We start from the raw sequence: 19,477 nt of genomic DNA, 5'->3' as shown, positions 1-19,477 counted from the left end.
GTTTTTGATGGACAGGAATTAGAAACATTAAAGTCATATAAATGTTTGGGAATAAATATCTGCTGCAACATGAACATGGGACAACACTTTCAGGTGAAGCTATCTTCATCTAAAGCAGCTATAAGTGCCGCATGGAAAAACTGTCTGGAAAATAAACATATATCGATTAGAATAAAATACCAATTATTCCAGGCAGTTTCCAAATCAATAATGCTCTATGGAGCTCAAGTGTGGGGATACAAATCATAGGATACAGTAGAAAAACTGCTCCGATTGTTCTTAAAGCGAATTTTCAAGTTTCCACAATCCTCACCAAACCATATGCTATTTGTTGAAACAGGAATTTCACCACTATTCATAGAAACATTGCGACTTTATTTCAACTTCATTGGGAAAACTATGGTACTGGACGGAGAAAGGTTGACCAAGCGAATAGCAAGTTACTGGATAGAGAAGAGAATATTGTTTTATGAACATTGAAAAGCATTCGCAGAGCTCGCTGGTCAGCCTTTAAGGATTACTATAGATAATATCCATCAATGGAAGGAAGAGTTCGATAATTTCATTAAAGCGGTGGATGAAAAAATGCGAGCGGAAAGCATTGAAAAAGCACTAACTTCAACCATAATCCAAACCATAATCTTTGCGAAAACAAATATTTTAATGAAAAATACTCAACTGATACAATATCTACTGTTTTAAGACCAGAGGAGAAATTAGGGACCTTAACTTTATACCTCAAAGAGATGATTTGCACATTTTCTGCACTATTTATCACTTCCTGGGAAGATGTCCTGTCTTAAAGGAGTTCAGGATTCATTTTTTTGGGAAACTAGAACTGGAGGAACCAGAAATGAAAATGATTTTAAATGGCGGTGACTGGAAAAAATTGAACAACTATTGTCAACAAGCATCGAAATATAGAAGAGCTATAATTGAAGAACATTTTAAACATACCTGTTATAATACTTTATTATGTTCATTTTGTTAAACTCGGGCAGACGGCTTTTATAGTCATGTCTTATAATTAAGGAATATTACTTTTTTGTAAACTTAAATTTGGAAAATAAACAATAAATCTATCTATCTATCTATATATTAAAATTCATAATCGATTACAGTCTATTGTTGATAATCATAATAACAACTCATTTAATTTGTTGATATCTATCAAGTATCTTGTTGATAGTTAATAGGTATATTAGGGCTGCATTCTTCATCGATTATCATAAACTTGTCTATAAAACTCTCTCAGTAATGGTTTTTGCCAAACAAATTGGGGAATTTTATTCGAAGGTTTTTTTTAAATATCCAGTCAATTTATTAAAGCTATGAGTTTAAAAAAATATATGTGTTTCATTATTTGTCAAATCAATAACAGATTCTAAATGTAAAACAAAACAAGTACAAAAAATAATTATTCGAACTATAAATAGATTACACGTCATATTTTATCTGCCGATGTTTTTTAAGTGTCGAAACTAATTAAAGACTGTTTTTTCCACATTCTATCTTGTATTACAAACAGTTTGATTGATGATGTGTTGCACAAAACAACTGGTGTCATTCAATTGCAAAAAAAAACTAAATAATCGTGGGAATTTCAATGTTTAACAGACATCTGTGTTTATAGCTTTTTCCTATCATATCAATTGAACTAAATGATAATCATTATTTTTTTTAGGACAAAGTGACTTCTTTAAAAAATGCAATTTCAAATACAATATTTACAACCGGAAGATAAAATCAATTATCTAGCTCGAATGCAAGAACCGATTTTTCTGTTGTGACAAGATATAAGTCTAGCTCCAAAACACCACAATAACTTAAATCACAATACAATGCAAATTGTTGTCTAACCTCGGATGCCAACGACTCCCTATTTATGTATTATATTTCTACAATATCTGTCGACAACCTTATTATTACACACGGTATCTAGTTGAATAGAAAAAGAAAAGAAATATCTATAGAATCCCTCACTTCGTTCATGATGATGATGATGACAATGATTTCATGAATATGACGACAAAGCTACTTTAATTAAGTAACAAAATTATATATATTTCAATTCAAATAAAAATATACCTTGCTCTGCGACTGGCTTGACATATCAACATATTCGCCATGTGGAAGTCACGCTTCACCACACAAGATTTCGCCGCCTGTCGCAATACATCAACTGCAATTCTATTACAATATACAAATTATTAACAAAAAAGAAATACGTTAAAAATTTGTATTGTTACTTACTTTTCGGCTGTGGAACTTGTAAGACTTCGCATAGCACTTACACTCCATTTATGACTATTATCGAATTCGCTTCGTGCAAAGTACATGCACGAGATTTGTATATAGACATTAGCTAGAAGACCTTTGGGGATGCTCTCGGGTGAAACTTTTTTTAGAATTGCCGCAATTTGATTGTAAGTGTGTTCGGCTGATTTAAAGCTACATAAGGCCGCTTCCGAATGTAATAGTCTAAAAAAAAAGAAAAACATTACACATTTAAAGAACAAGACTTTTTCAAAAGGAGATATCCAAACCTTTGTAAACAGTCCAATCGAACAAGTGTTGTTGTATCATCATCTGACATCTGTTCTAATCTACTCGCAACACATGACAAAACATTAATACTCTCCGATAGAAGACCAGCTTCTGAGAAAAACGATCCCAATCGCATTCCAAATCCTATCGCATCCATATCAAAGTCTTCGGCAAAAGTTTGATTTGTAGTTTTCGAAATCATTTCAAATGATGTTGTTTTATCAACCATTTTCGGAGCTAATCGATATCTCATGATGTATTTATTTTGTAAGTGTGTTGCCAATGGTTTATTACTGCTATTCAAAGATGTTAGACATTTGAAAAGCTTTTGGCGTGATGGATCGAAATTAAGGAGACGAGAAAATATTTCCAAATCTGAAAGTTGCTCGAAAAGCATACTCTTGAGTTTTTCTATTCGTGACATCTGAAAATTGAAAAGAAAAAAAAAATAATGAAGTTAATAAGAATAAATTATTGCAAGTTGTCGCAATTAAAATAGAATTAATAATTATTAATAGGATTGACGAGATGTAATTAGTAAGTAGACCACATTAAGTAAGTAGGCGGATGGAAGAAAAAGTTTAAAATGACGCGACTTGTTGTTTCTAAGGGAAGTGAGACAGATCATAGCTATATGTCTTTACTTTCAGTTCAATGATAAATATAAATGAGGGGTGATTAAACTGAAAGTCGCGTCAACTTAATGGGATCTGAGTAGATCTATTCTTTTCCTCATTTCATAGAGGCAAGAAAAAGATTATAGAACGGAATCAACTCCTAGAAAAATCTGGTATTTTAAATGAATTTAAAAATGTGTCAGAGACGAGATGACTCCGAAAGATGCTTTTATCAAGTCAGGGCTAGGTTAAAGCATCGGCATAGTAGTTATTGATCCTTACCAAAGCTATGTTAGGTTGAAGTGGCTGTCCGGGATGGAATAGGACACACTTATGCAAGTTGTGGCACCACACGAGTCCTTTCTCTGATATTAATTAAACCTATTTGAGTTCTTTACGAAACGTAAAAGACTAGTAATGTTAGTGTGTTTGAGAGACCGTTTAGATCGTTATAAAAGAATTCTCGTAGGTAGGCCTTACGTCTTCATCGTCCATGTTGCTTTTGCAAGACATTTGAAAATAACGCTCCCGGCCTGGGGTGCTTACCTATAAGACAGTTAACGTTTATGACACTTATATGCAATCTATTGACAGAAAGCGAGCACATTGAGCGCTTTGAATCGAAGGATAGGTCAGATATTTTTCGTGGATTGACAGGTGGTGATGGTATCCTACCTGATATCGTTTTTCTTTATTACGTCTTTAGCAAAATCTTGAAGCAATTGGTATATCAGCAATAGCAAAACGTGAAAAAATAAGTAGTACTGTACCATTTTTGGCGAGTTCATGTATTATAAAATTTAATGGAATGGTTCTATGGCTTGGCAAGAAGCAAAGATAAATATCAAATTGTTGAGCCATCTCCGGTAGAGATGATCGATATATGAACTTTTAAGGAGTTTGTTGAGACAGAGTCCAATGATTAAATTGCGACCTGACTGTCTGCGAAAATCAGGTTGGTGCTATCATGTGTTTTTTAAGCTTGGACAACTCTTTTTTGGATTGGGGAGGCAGAATTAGACACTTAATTTTAGTCCAAAACGCCATCATTAGTTTTTGATCCATCTGTATAGAAGTAGATTGACTCGTCTTAAAGTAATGATCTATCCTCTCAGAAGGATATGAAAGGTATAGGAATCTGGAAGTCTCTATCAAACAGTAGTTGGGGGATGGTGTAGTCTGTGTGCCTTGAATTGATTCTAAATAATTACAAATTACGGAGTGGCCAATGCTGTAATAAGTCCAGTGTGATGAAGGTCTCTGTGGTCAAAAGCAGAGCTTGCAGCTATGTGTTTGCTGAGTATATCTAGAGGTGTCAAGGGCCGCGAAAGTGATGCGATTTAACATAGATTAACTGAACTTTGGACAACCTTAATTTGTCGCGGTTTGCATCGTTGTCTAATTTATAACCAATTTTTTCAGAAGTTTACTTTCTTGACTATTTCTTTGTCTAAAATGAGAACCAGATATTAAGCTTCATCTTAAAACTTTAATTGACTTAAATGTTGTGAATCTTGTAACTTCTAGAGAATAAAACTAAATCAGATGTAATGTAATGTAATGATTAGCCCATTGCATAAGCTTACTTAGAGTGTTTTATAAGAGTACTTTTAAGGTATTGAGAAGCTTCCCTGAAACTGATACAGCAACGTCATCCACATATTCAATCACTCTAAAAACCCTCCATATTAAAACTTTTAGAATTTCATTGACTACCAAGTTCCAGAGGAAAGGACACGGCAAACCGCCTTGAGGGGTACCTCTGCTGACAACTTTTTTGTTAATTATTCTGCTGGTCAGTATTTCATGAATTATCTCGCCAAGCGAAGTCTCTACGTTCAGTGATGACTGTGAAGATGTTTCTCCGTTATAAAAATCTCATTCAATGTCAAGGAAGGCAATCATCAAAAACCTTAAAAAAGTATCGACAAATAAAATGTTCATTAAGACAACAAATACCTGCCTTAAAAACCATATTTCTATAAATTTTGTTCATATTATTTTTAGATGTGAATCATATCTTTTCTTGTGTCTTCAAAAATAGTGTTCAAACAAAAAAGCTTAAAAATAAATACATCAAATCATAAACAAAGTTTTGCCGGTGGATTTGTTTGTTGTCAAGGTGAATAATTGTGATTGACAATAACAAACCATAAAACAATAACAAATCATGAAAACATTTTTGTTTTCACTGTTCAAGCATCTCTAAATTTATCAACCCAGCCACTTTGGCATGCTTGTGGATATGGCCAATTTTAAAGAGATCTTAAAAGTAATACACAATTAGATCTAATTAAACAAATTTTTAGACTGTATGACTCTTTAAAACGCGTGTGGGTTTTTTTTTTAAATAAAGGGCAAAAACCTCAAAAAACATCTGCTTTAAATAAATACTAGGCAGTTGTTCTATTTAAGTATACAATTTGGTATCAGTGATATTGCAAAACAAGTTCAAAGATACCTCGGTTAGACAAATAAGAACCAACTTAAGTAAAGGAAAGTACACTTTTAAGGATAAAGAACAAAAACATTGGTAGGAATAATGTATTTTATTCTCTTGGAAAAATGTTTCATCAAAATCCTTCAAAATATTCCAAAAGATCTACTCTAAGTGAACTTCGAATTTTAGCTACTTAAAGATGACAATATTTTCTTTTTCAATTTTTATATTTCAGGATTTTTTAAAGTACCATTCACACAGATGCATTAGGAGTCAAAACAGCTAGTAGAGAACCAGTTCAAAGTGGAACTCTTAATTTGTGAGTGTAATTTCAGGATGGAATGGACCTACAGTTTTTATGTCAAATCTAAACGGCTTATTTGAAAAAAACACTTTTTATTATAAAAATTACTCCTTGGGGATTTGTCAATCCCTCTCAAAAGCCAGTACCCGTGAAAAAATGTAGATGGCACATCAGCATCTAGGTGCTAAATAAATTCAGTAAAATGACCGAGTCCTCTGAATATATTAAAACGGCTCGACCATTTTAAGCTATTGAACAAATCTTAGCCAGCCATTTCGATTATTTACTAATTCAAACTTAACATATAACTAAAAACGTTATTAAACAGGAAGCATCAGTAGTTTAAATACATATTTGAGTATTGAGAGTAATATGGTACCTTGGCTCAGATAATTTCACTCACTGACAAAAGCGATGCTTACAAATTAAACTCGGTACTGACAAACTCTCAACTTTTGTCAAGACATGTAAACGTTTCAGTAAAAGTTCTACCACATGTATATTTTGAGAAGTTTAAATTGTATGTTAATAAAACACCTAGATATTTACATTCATTCACTGTTTCGAGGCGCTCGTTGCCAATCTTCCAAACTTCCTCTGATCTTCTTCTGCTCATTTGTTTTTCAAAAATTATAACCTTTGTTTTTTGTATGTTGATAAAAAAACACTAGTTTCTTTCTTTGATGCTGTAGTGTGTGGGGATTTTCAGCTATAAAACTAGGTCATCAGCATACATAAGTACTTTGATTAGATTTCCCGCATACACAACACCTCCAGGTAGAATGAGAGAAACACCATCTATAAACAAGGCAAATAAAAGAGGGCTCAAGATGCATCCTTAAGGAACACCTAAAGAAGTTTCAAAACACTCAGATATCTTTAATCCATCCCATACAGCAGCTGAAGATGTCGAGAGAAAAGTATAACCGTAGGAAGTTTCTTGACATACCCAAGTTCGAGAGTTTGTAAAATAAAGTTTGTCTGTTAATAGTGTCAAAAGCTGCTTTAAAGTCGACAAAGCATACATACGTAAAGTTTCCTTTTTTTCGAGATAATTTTTACGAGCAATGCATAAATTTGATCAACAGTAGAAAAACCTTTACGAAAGCCAGCTTGGAAGGAGCTTAATTTTTTTGTGTTTTCGATCCTCCCAACTAACCTTTTGTTAAGTATCACGGCAAAAACTTTTCAAAGGGAATTTAAAATGGAGATTCCTCTATAATATTCGGCCTTTTTGTAAATAACATTTATATCAGCTTTTGTAAAATTCGGAGGTACATGACTGTTCTCATATAGTGAGTTGTAAAAGTCGAGGATATATTCTTTATATTCTCCACTACTGTATTTGAAAAATTCAACAGGAACTCCAGAAATACCAGACGATTTATTGTTTTTTAATTGTTGCAAAGAAAAATAACGTTCCATTGGTATTGTATGAGCATCGATTTCGTCAACTTCAGTATTTGGAAGAGCGAAACTGAAAGTGTGAAGATTCCCTTCGGCCGACAATAGAGTTTTAAAATGAGCACCTCGAGTTTCAGCGTCAAGAGTTTTCTTCGTACTTCTTTTCCCATCGGTTACTTCTTTTACAATATTCCAATATTTTTTTTTTTGAATTATTGCTATGAGACAATTTATTTGCTAGATCTTTCTATTAGAGAGCTTTCTTCATTGTACATAGTGATTTGTACTCCTTGTTTGAAAAGTAGCATATTTGAAGTTCTGAATAATTTAAACGATTGCATTCGAATTTTGTGACAATCCTTGTCATAGAGTTTAATATACAAAGGTTTTTTTTTTAGCAGTGATGATAGCTGTTGTGTATTTCAAACTATACTGACATTGCTCAGTAAGGTTTGGCAATTTATGATGAATCGATTAAAGGCCGAAAAACTCTTTCAAATTGTGGAAATTTACTTTGGAAGAAGGTGCTGTTAACAATCTAGCTGGAATCGAGAGAAACTCAAAGGATAATGTTAGAATTGCCAATGGTTATAAGCTAATCGAACTCTGTAACTCTTTTGGTTTAAAACTGCTAAACGGAACTAGCCGAGGTGATCAAAATGGAGAATTCACGTTTGTTGGAGGGAAAGGTTCTTCCGTCATTGACTATTGTTATATAGGATGCGAATGGAAATAATTAAGCAAGCAAATCCTTTCATCAGGTTGAAGAAAAAACGCATAGCATTCAAGGAGCACTGGTTTGATGACAACATCAAACGAGATATCCAAGTACCACTATACCCCACCTAACTTTCAAGAGCCTATTTTAGATTCGCCTATCACTATGCAAGAAGTTTCTTCTATCGTCAATGGACTCAAGGATGGCAAAGCAGCTGGATCGGATAGGATACCTGTAGAATTTTACAAGTACGGATCGAATAATCTCATTCAGACGCTAACCGGCATAATTAACAGCGTCATGGAAAATGGTGTAATACCTGAACAGTTTAAGGAAGCTTTAGTGTTTCTCATTTACAAGAAAGGTTGTGCAATGAATCCTGCGAACTACAGAGGTATTTCCTTTCTAAATGCCTTCTATAAAATTTTCACTTCAGTACTTCAGAATCGGCTCAAAATGTGGATTTAATCAAAAAATCTCTTAAGTGAATTTCAGGCGGGCTTCAGATCGGGCTACAAAAGTATTGCTGACTCATACCTTGCAAGAAGTAGAAAGTTGTATGTCATCTTCGTGGATTTTAGAACAGCGTTCGACACGGTCGACTGGGATGCCCTAATGTACAAGCTGTACGTGCCTGGAATGTCCTTAAAATTTGGTCAACTCATTCAAAATATCTATCGAGATACAAAATCGTCAGTTTGGAATGGTGCTAATAGATCAGAGTGGTTTGCCACTAAAACAGGAGTCAGACAAGGCTGTCCTCTTAGCCCCGATCTATTTGCACTTTTTATAAACGACTTGGTCTATTGTCTACCTGGTGGCATAGAATTTGCGGGACTGCAAATTAAAGCCCTTCTTTTTGCAGATGATGTAGTGATGATGGCAAACTCACCTGAAATCATCTTAATCCTTAATTAAAATAAAGACTGAACTATAAAATTAAAAATGTAATTTTATCAAACACATATATAGAGTTTATATTGTATTGTCAATCTGGCAGACGGCAAATGCCATGCTCAAACGATTTTATGTATCTTAAATATTGTATTCAATCTCTAAAAAGAAAAAAATATAAATCAATAAAAATCTAAATCTAATCTAATATACTTTGGTAAAAGTGAACTCTGTCAATTTTACAGTGTTAAATAATGAACTTATGTCTAGTTAAATTGTTAAATAAGCGAGATAATCTAGAAGCCATTAAAGAATCACCATTGCATCTATTAAAACTGATTCTTTGGTGTGCTTTACTGACCGGCGGCATTATCAATTCTTATTTGCTTCCAAATGAGGAAGGACCTGTTGGCACCATTATTGTTAATGGCAACCGTTATTGAGCTATGCTGACTGACTTTTTGTAGTCAAACATTAATAACATAAACATCGAAACCATCAGCTGTGGAACCAAACAACGCAATTTGGAAAGACAGAGTATGGAAAAATACTATACATTCGAGTAGTACGGTTTAATAAAGAATCTCTATACTTATAGTACCTTTCGACGGAATACTGATAAACATTCCTGGGGACGTGATTATTACTATTGATTTGCTTAATAGTCCAGTCATTTGGTAAAAAAAAGAGGGTTACCTGTAAAGTTTTCCGGGAGTTTTGAAAATTGGTTAATTTATAGATTTGGGTATGCTCTTTTCGAATTTCAACTTTGCCACCTCGTACCCCCACCGCTCACGCCGCCATCTTGAAAAAATAGCGCCTAAAACGGTTTTTTGGGAATATCTCCTTTTCAACGCATTTTACGAAAAAAAAACTTATGTACAAAATTAAACTAGAAAAAATTTCCTACAATTTATGTACCTATCAATAATTTTTTTTCATGAAATCAACATCCATTTCAATAGACGTTTTTAAAAAAAACTCATTTGCACACCACCTAGAGGTAGAGTAAGCGGCGAGTTTTTTTTATTGTGGTTTCGCCTATAGGCCTACTTGGGAGAAATTTTATTTTGAAATTTAGCGCAGTATTTCGGTAGAAGCTACATATATTACGAGAAATATTTAGTTGAGCCTGAGTCATCAGTATTTATACATTTATCGTCGTACAGTGTTGTTTGTGTTTTCAGAGCTATGGCTTTTAATACAGAAAATTGTTTTATTTGTGACAGTTCACTCTTGGAAAATGAAACAGTTGAAGTGAAGGAAAAAGGATTGGAGACTTTTCGTAAGTCAAGTGTTAAAAGAAATGATAGTAAAGTTACACTTTTGCCGGGACTCATATCGATAGTATTGTATCACTACCACCAATAGAAGCAGCAGCACGACAACATTCATTCCGAGCCTATCACCAGGTTCAGCAGTGGTACGGAAATGAAAAAAATGCAGAAGAATGGGGATGGAATAGAAACAAAAATGGACTAATTCCTGTTACGATGCTTCAGCCCCCCGCTCCAGAATCGTTATTGAAACTTATTTCTTGCAAGTGTAGAAAGCCTGTGGATGCAGAAAAGCTGGATTAAAATGCTCTGTTATATGCGCAAATTGTAGTGGTAGTTGTAATAATTCGCCAATTCCATCATATAATTATGATGAAGAAGAAGAAACGGCGACTATTTTTGAAAAAGCTTTCGATGAAATCGGAAATGAAGAGACATCACATCTGATAGTCACATCGCAGATGATGAGGACGAAATTTCAGTCCTAGATGTTTCGATCGATGCTCAGGACGAAGTCGTAACACCCGGTCCATCAACAGCAAAGCGATAAAGATTGCGCTAAATTTCAAAATAAAATTTATCACAAGTGGATTAGGCCTATAGGGGAAACCAAAATAAAAAAAAACGCGCCGCTTACTCTACCTCTAGGTGGTGTGGAAATGAGTTTTTTTTTTTAAACGTCTATTGAAATGGATGTTGTGGCGCTCTTACGCCAAAAACTATTGATTTTATGAAAAATATTATTGATACATAAATTGTAGGAAATTTTTTCTAGTTTAATTTTGTACATAAGTATTTTTTTCGTAAAATGCGTCGAAAAGGAGATATTCCCAAAAAACCGTTTTTAGGCGCCATTTTTTCAAGATGGGGGCGCGAGCGGCGGGGGTGCGAGGTAACAAAGTTGAAATTCGAAAAGAGCATACCCAAATCTATAAATTAACCAATTTTCAAACTCCCGGAAAACTTTCCAGGTAAAACTACCAAATGACTAGACTATAAGGGGATTAACGCAATTGGCTATTTCGCTGGAGCATATTCTGTTTAAATTACGCGCAAGATAAGAGATATAAGGACGTCATCCTCGCTGATGCGACTTAGTGCCTTTCTATTACTTCTTATGGAGCTATGTTAAGTCAATGGTTTATTAAAACAAACCAGCAATTCTTAAAGCATTGGAAGTCAATATTAAAGCCACATCAAAAGGATAGAATTATTGGAAAATAAGGTGAAAAATTAGATTGATCGAACAGACTATGTAACTCGAGCCATACGCCGAAAATAGTACTTACAAAATAAATGTGTTGTCTAAAAGATTATAATACAAAAATTATTTACACAACATTTCTGCCCTATATTATAGCTTAAAGTTCTCATGTTAAACAAAAAACACCCATTACAAACTCTTGAATGAATCGATTGATATATTGTAAAGAAAACATCAATGAATATATTATGTAATGTATCACTCTTGATTTATTAGCTAATTGATTAAATTACCCTACGAATTGATATACATAACATTATGTACATAAATAGCTATACATATATGTATATATGTATACAAAGTGTCATTAGTTCGAACATCGCACTTTAAAAAGAAGCAGTTTGTTTAATAATTCCGACACCGATAAGTGATGAAGATTCCAAGCCCTGATATGATAACCATCGACTACATCTGTTTTATTGAACATTTTCGTGTATATTTTTATTTTTATTTATTTTTAATAAGAAAATATGTGAATTTTATTAGTTTTTATTTATTGATATTGATAGGCACAAAGTTCTTGAGAAAAATAAATATAAAACAAGGTCTAATGTTGTTTTTGGTGTTGTGTTCCTCATGTTCATGTTATGTTATTTTATTGATTGGCCTTTGTGAGTTACACTTAAATTTTTCATTAGAGTAAATAAAAAAAAACAGAAAATTTGATATCAATACATAATATTAAACATAAACAATAAACTTGTAGTATATACCTATCTATACATATTTTGATTGACGGTATTTATATATATTTAGGTCTTGAAGACGTGACGCAGCTTTTAATTACTTTTGATTAGGAGCTAATTCTGATGCCGACAAGAATAATAACTAGAATAGTTTTAAGAAGTCTGTTGAATAATTTTGTTTGTTTTGAACTAGAATCGGGCCTGGTATTTGTGTTCTATGAATAATATTGTTCAAAAGGGAGGGAGTGGCCTTAATAAATGCCATTCCGGTCAACATTTTATCATATAAGATATGCTTAAGCTTATGTTTATTTACAAAGTCCACTTGAATTACGATCTTGTATTTTTTAAAGAATTTATTATTTATATGGGAGAATGTATATTTGTAGGCTGTTGAAGTTCTGTACTTTGGCATAGTTTGTAAAACATTAAAGCTTTGTGGAAATTATAGGGAATTAACATCTAAGAGATAGATAGGACTGGACGGGATTGGGTTTTGGGTTTTGGGTCAGATTCACCTGCAAAGTATTATTTTTGATTTGTCGGGATTGATAAAAAAATGGTTTTAAAAAACAAATATACAAAGGTTTCATTCTAACCACTCCGCTATTTGGACAGTTTTTATTTTGTATACCCCTTATCAAAGACAGAGGAAAGTGAGTGGTTAGAAAGGAGCTGTTGGTGTACGAATTAGGAATAAGCTTTATCATGTTCTGCCATTGCAATGTCCAAGTACAGGATTTTTCAACAGGGACGCTACAAAAGTAGAGCAACAGGGACAGCAAACGACGCCATACTCCTTGACGCTTTTTTGACATTTCTCTTCAGTAAGGTTTGCCATTTCATGATCGAAAGATATACGAGCCAACAACGAGTCGAAATTATTAAAAAATTACTACCGAAATTCGGATTCAGTGGCCTCAACCTTAAGAGCGCTGCGTCCAATTCATGGTCGTCATAATCGTTCTAGCAGATCAACAATTGAGCGTCTAGTGGACAAAATTTTATTCACAGGCACAGTACAAAATTTTCCCGTGCCAGTAAGGCAAAGAAGTGCCCGTAGTGTCGAAAATATTGCTGCTTCTGCGGCTTGAGTTGCAGAGAGCCCAAATGTGTCTCCCACACGTCGGTCTCAAGCGTTAGGCACCTCTATAGAGTCGTTGCGGCGAATTTTGCGAAGAGATTTTCGCCTACACCTTACAAGATTAAATGACACAAGAACTGAACACCAGAAGCGTCGTATGTTCGTGAATTGAGCTGAGCAACAACTTGAAAATGATTCGGATTTTCATGGATTGAAAATGAGTCATAATTGCATCTCGAAAAAATTGCGGTTTTTTGTAGTTTATGGCCCGGCGGCGTCATTTTACTGTGAATGGGGATCGCTACCGTTCAATGATAACCGAACATTTTTTGCCCCAATTGGGCGACATGGACTTGGAAGACATGTGGTTCCAACAGGACGGCCGGCGCCACAAGCCACGTAGCGAATGTCACACTCAATTTATTGGAAACCAAGTTTGCATAACGTGTTATCTTATGAAATGGTCTAGTGGCTTGGCCGCCTCGGTCGTGCGATTTGACGCCACCCGTTAGACTAATTTTCTGTGGGGCTACGCAAGTCTATGGTCTATGCCAACAAGCCAGCGACGATTGATGAACTTCGTACAAATATTGAACGTGAAATTGCAGCAGTATATGCCGATTTATGCTCAAAACCCATCAAAAATTGGGTTCAGCTTCAGAGCTTCTGCAAGCATGTCCATGGTGGCCATGCAAAGGAAATCGAGTTCCATACATAATGTCATCAAACGTACTTTCATAGGAATAAAGAATTTCATTGATATCCAAATGGATATCAATGAAATTCTATTATGGGTTAAGTGATAGGTATGTATAGAAGCGGAAGTAATACAGTTAAACTCTTTAACCCCCAGTTTCACAGTGAAAGTTTAAACTCAGCTTCAGGTTTAAACTTCAGTTCAAGAATTTATTGGGTTTCATAATTTCGTTTAGTGATGATTTTAAAGATATCAGCGATGAGGAGAACTTTTTTTTGAATTGCCAATATAAGAAGAGAAAGATGCATTCGAATTTCGATCTTTGCTCATATAACTACGAGAGACTTTTGTGGTGTATCGAAATCGTCCGCTAGTAGAATTTGTAAAAAAGTTTCTTATCACATTACCCTACTTCGGGAAAATACATAAAGTTCCTCAAGACAGATGAGAAAAAGTTGGAAATTGTAAACGGATTTTATCAATTTGCAAACGTTTCCTCGAGTAATTGCAGCTTTAGATTGTACCCATGTACGGAATTAGTCCCCAGGTAATATGAATAATCACATTTATGACTTTTCTGACACATATAGTTGTGTTCAAAAAAAAGTAGGAGTGCCTGTTCTTTTTAGATTAAATCGTGACTCAAAAGTTTTATAATTTTTTTAAATTTATTTTTTCTTTTGTACAAAAAAGTTAATCCAGTCTTTTATTATTATGCTTAAAAAATACTTTGTTTAAAACAAATAAGGTAGTAAAAACATGAATTTTATCAAAATAAAGCCACAACGAATTGTTCAAAATAATAGGAGTAAACAAAATAAAGTATAAAAAACTAAATACTAAGATTTTTCGTCAGTATTTTTTGGAAAATCCTTTGTTTTTTTTTTATAATTGCTGCACATCTGCTTGGCATAGAGTTCACAAGGGCCTGACAACGTTCGACTGGAATTTGGTTCCATGTTTCCTCGACTGCGTCCCATAACTGCCTCGAATTCAAACGTCTTCGTCGAGAAACACCCTTTTTTACATCTGCCCATAAATTTTCTATGGGATTGAGGTCAGGCGACTGAGCTGGCCAGTCCATGACCTCAACCCCATTGACCCAAAACCATTCCTTGGCAGACTTACTGGTGTGTTCGGGTCGTTGTCTTGTTGAAATACCCATTTAACCGGCATATTCAAACTCGCATAAGGCAGCATCACACTGGACATTACATTCACATAAACGCGCTGGTCCATCGTGCCAATAATTTGATGTATGGGGCCAAAACAGCACATGAGAAACTGCCCCATGCCATCACTTTAGCACCTACATGCTTTACAGTTTTAATGGTGTACCGAGGCTTAAACTCGGAATTTTCTGGACGTCGGACGCATTGTCTAGAGCCAGTTCCACCGAATAAAACAATTTTGGTCTCGTCAGTTCACAAAATGTTTCGCCATTTCTCTGCAGGCCAATTAGCATGGCTTCTTGCAAATTTCAAACGAGCAGCTACATGTTTTTTGTAAGCATAGGCAATTTTCGTGTACTGCAAGCGGAAAGATTGTGCTCCAACAATCGCCTTCTTATTGTTACGCTACTTACTGGTAGTCCTAGATTTTCCTGGATCATCTTAGAGGAAGCAAAAGGATCCTTTCGGCTGTAGCGAACAATACGACGATCGCCATTTTAACTCGTTTCTCGTTTCCGTCCCCGGTTTTCGACTTTTTTTTCATATTTTACAGCATTGGCGATCATTTGGTCAGAGCACCCCAACATCAACTTCATATCCTTATACGTTTTTCCTTCATTTCGCAACTTTTTTATGATTTCCCGTTTTTCGTCGGTGCAGTGCTTTCCTCGGCCCACTAAATAAACAAACTTGTTTAGATATTCGATATTTCAACTATTTAATAAAAAAAAAACACTTGAGCAAATTTTGTAAAATCACTCCTATTATTTTGAACACAGCTGTAGTTGCAAGATGGCCTGGGTGGAGTCATGATTCCAGAATCTGTGCGAGATTTGAAAATGGAGAATTTGGAAATCAGCTCATAGTGGCGGATTTTGTTTACGAATGCAAAATATTTGTTGTTTTTCTTGTGTTCTTTACCTCAAAATGAGAAAGAGAAGACAAGGAAAGACAGTTGAAAAACTTCATAAAAGTGACGATCTGGACACGTTAAGTCATACTCGTATAAGGCAACAACAACGAACAATGCTGCCAGCTCATTAACAGAAAATCTAATTGATTTCATGGAGAGAGTACGATAACTCAGGCGACAAAGTTTAATGACGAATTTGTATAGAACAGTTAAAAACAAGCATTTTTATTCTTAAAAAATCCGTAAATAAATCTTTTAGCCCGAGTTATCGTACTCTTGCCGATTCCACTGTGAAACCAGACTTATGAAACTAAAAAAAATTAACTCAGTTTAAGGTTCAGCTGAACTGAAGTTTAAGCCTTTACTGTGAAACTGAGAGTAAATATATATACTTTAACTTTAACAATTTAAGACAGCATCAAGTTTTCAGTTTATTAAATTTCAATTTTGTATTCCTTGTTGCACAAAGTCGGAATTTAATGAGCTCATGTTTATTTTTCGTTGTAGTTTCACATCCAAGTCCCGAATCGATTTGGACTAAAAGTGGCATACAGCAGTTAATTTATTAAAATGAGAAAAAGTTTCGGGGAAAAGACGGCACCCTGGGGCATACCAGCATTTATATATTGTTAATTTCAAATGAATGAAAAAAAAAATGTAATGAGCAGTTCTACAAATAAACATATCAATTTCAGCTTCTACCCGTGCGTAGCACTGTAATGCCCGAGGTCTTGAGTTCAATTCCCGCCTGTACCATCTTAAGTTTTTTTTTTCACAAGTATTGCCTATTACGGGGAATTGACGAATCCTCCAAGAATAATTCTTGTCATAAAAAGTGCTTTGTCAATTACTCATCTTAAAACTGTAGGTCCCCTAAAGTCCCCTCCAGAAACTTATACGCACACAGAAATGGTTGAGAGTTGTTAGTCACTAGGTCCTAGTTCTTAAAAGGAATCCGTCAACACAGAAAGCATGCATTTGCTATCAGAGAACAAGATGCTAGACTTTATCAAATACATTTGGAATTGACCGTCAATATTTTTTACATTTGAAAGCAAAGCCTGGTGTACTAAAAATTAATCAATGCACGCTTCAACAACTTATTGAAGTGGTTAAAATTTACTACCCAAAAAGGTTAACCTTTAACTTTGGAACCTTAACTTCCAAGTTTGAACTCAATCGACTCAATGGTTTAGGCTGTAGGGGCGTGGACGGACAGACAAAACCGACTGGACGGAATCGCGGGACCCACTTTTTCGACTTCTTCACCATCGTAATATCATGTTTGATTAAAATCTCGAGTTCGAAATTTCGCACGAATGCCAAACTTGCCATATACATAGTTCCTATATGCTGCAAGTAATGAAGAAAATAACAATAAACTAATATTTTATAGGCCTCTGCTCTTCTTTACCGCATACAATCTTTTTGGCATTGATTGAACAAGTTTTTCACAAAAAGAAGCTGAAATTGGGTCCCATTCACATTCTAAGGCCAGTTCTAGGTCCGTTTTGCTTCAAATGGTGTAGTTTTTCAACTGGTTTTCCAAATAGCTCCACAGGTGTTCTATCACATTTAAGTCTGGAGACTGGACAATTATAAAGGAGCCACAAGAATTTGTTTTGAGCCTTGTGCTTGGGGGTCGTTGTCTTGGTAAAAACAATATTCATCTCTGATTCCCAATTTTTGTACACTCTGGTTTAAATTGTCTTTCAAAATCTAAATATATTTATATTAGTCCATATTTCCGTTCCGACCAGCAGCGGACATACAACCCAAAACCATAACTGAGCTTCCTAGATGTTTTACAGTTGGTCGCAGATTTCTTTCAGTGAGCTCTTCATTTGGTTTTCTCCATACATATGTTTGTCAATCAGATCGGAATAAACTAAATTTACTACCGGCTGAGAACAAAACACATTTCCAGAAAGAAAAATCTTTACTTTGATGGTGTAAGGCAAATTCTTTCTCTTTATTCTGTTTTGCAGGCTAATAAACGGATTCCTCCGGGCAACTCTTCCATGGAAATTGCTTTTTCGTAAAACTATTCTTACGGTTTCCGGATTGACATCCTTATTTAAATATTGTTTTACCTCAGCAGTTAACTTTTGTGCACTTATTAGAGGAAATTTCTGCACTTGCTTAATAATCCAACGCTCATCGACAACACTTTATTTTTTGGCCTTCCAGATTTTGAGGAATTTTTACCTTTTCATAATGTCGCCTACAGCGGAGGGACTTCTTTTTACAATTTCTGCTATACCACGAACCAATTTTCCTTCTTCAAAATGTTTAATCACAAGTTTTCGCACTTCTATTGATGTGTAACCACGTTGTCTTTCCATCTTGACTTCCGTTTTAAAATTGAATACATATTGGTTTCGCCTGACATAGCAAAAAAGTAACGGCATACTAAAATATCCATTTAGTTCCGTTAAAATGAAAAGAAAGTGCAGTGCTGCCAAGTGTCCGATTTCTTTTTTGAGATCAGAATCGAGGTATTTGGAAAAAAAATGTAATTATTTTAGTTTTGAATGGAATCATCATTTTTTGTCATGCATTTGAAATGCAAGGTCATAAACCTTTGAACAAATATCCATATGAACACTTTTGAACATAATTTTAATGAAATATTTAAAAAAAAAAAGAAGAAAACCTTAGGTGTCCGCTTTCTTTTTTGAGAAACTATATCTTCTTTTTGATGCGGGTTTTGATCTACGTTATGCTAAGACCTTACTAATTTGAAACTGAGCTATGGTCCAAAATTTCATGAAAAAGATGTAAGGCCGAATCCATAGTGTCGGCGGTTTCATGATTTTCTTTTAATGAAATAAACATACATGAAATGATTTCTTTAGAAATAAGCTCGTTTCTAAATATCAAAACGAAATTTCTTATTGGAAAGCCCCGTAAATGCGAAATTCACACTTCAAACCATTGAATTGACAGATTTTAAATTAAGTTAACACTCAAATAATTGACAGAATTTCCTGCCAGTTGCTTTATCCCTATTTACGATAAATATAATAAAATAATATTTACAATCGATTATTTAGTGTATATTCTCAAAATGTTTGAATTTAAATTTATTGCAATAATTGTAAACGACATATTTTATTCACACGCAAATTATGTTATGTTTATTCAATAAATTTCTTTCTTAAATGTTTATGTGAATATTTATTCGTCAAAGTAGCAGCGAGGCAAACTTGTCATTTTATTATTTAAATAATCTAACTTTCAATTTTTGTTAACTTAGAGGAGCAGTGTTCTAAAAAAAAATAACATTTGTTAATTGAGAAGTAAGCAACTTTTATTATGATGATCATCAAATAACTATAACAATAAAATGTTTTATCCAGTTTCGTGTTGATTTTGATGTTGAATGAATTCTGAGTCATTTTGTCGCTATTTTTACTCATTGAATGTGCAAACAATTTATTAATAATAATTAAATTAG

General features: G+C 34.2%; 1 protein-coding gene across 1 annotated transcript in view; it reads right to left on the bottom strand.

Annotated features, from left to right (window-relative positions):
* Window positions 1-19,477, bottom strand: part of LOC129946729 (amyloid protein-binding protein 2) — an 83,492-nt gene that overhangs the window by 15,787 nt on the left and 48,228 nt on the right. The window contains exons 2-4 of the mRNA XM_056057024.1: window positions 2,547-2,971; window positions 2,254-2,481; window positions 2,089-2,190 (exon numbers count right to left, since the gene is read on the bottom strand). Coding sequence (XP_055912999.1) covers window positions 2,089-2,190; window positions 2,254-2,481; window positions 2,547-2,971 — 755 coding nt within the window. The remainder of the gene's footprint in view (window positions 1-2,088; window positions 2,191-2,253; window positions 2,482-2,546; window positions 2,972-19,477) is intronic.

The sequence above is a fragment of the Eupeodes corollae genome, chromosome 2, assembly GCF_945859685.1.
Source record: "Eupeodes corollae chromosome 2, idEupCoro1.1, whole genome shotgun sequence".
Classification (NCBI taxonomy): domain Eukaryota; kingdom Metazoa; phylum Arthropoda; class Insecta; order Diptera; family Syrphidae; genus Eupeodes; species Eupeodes corollae.
This window is presented reverse-complemented; position numbering and strand designations above follow the sequence as displayed.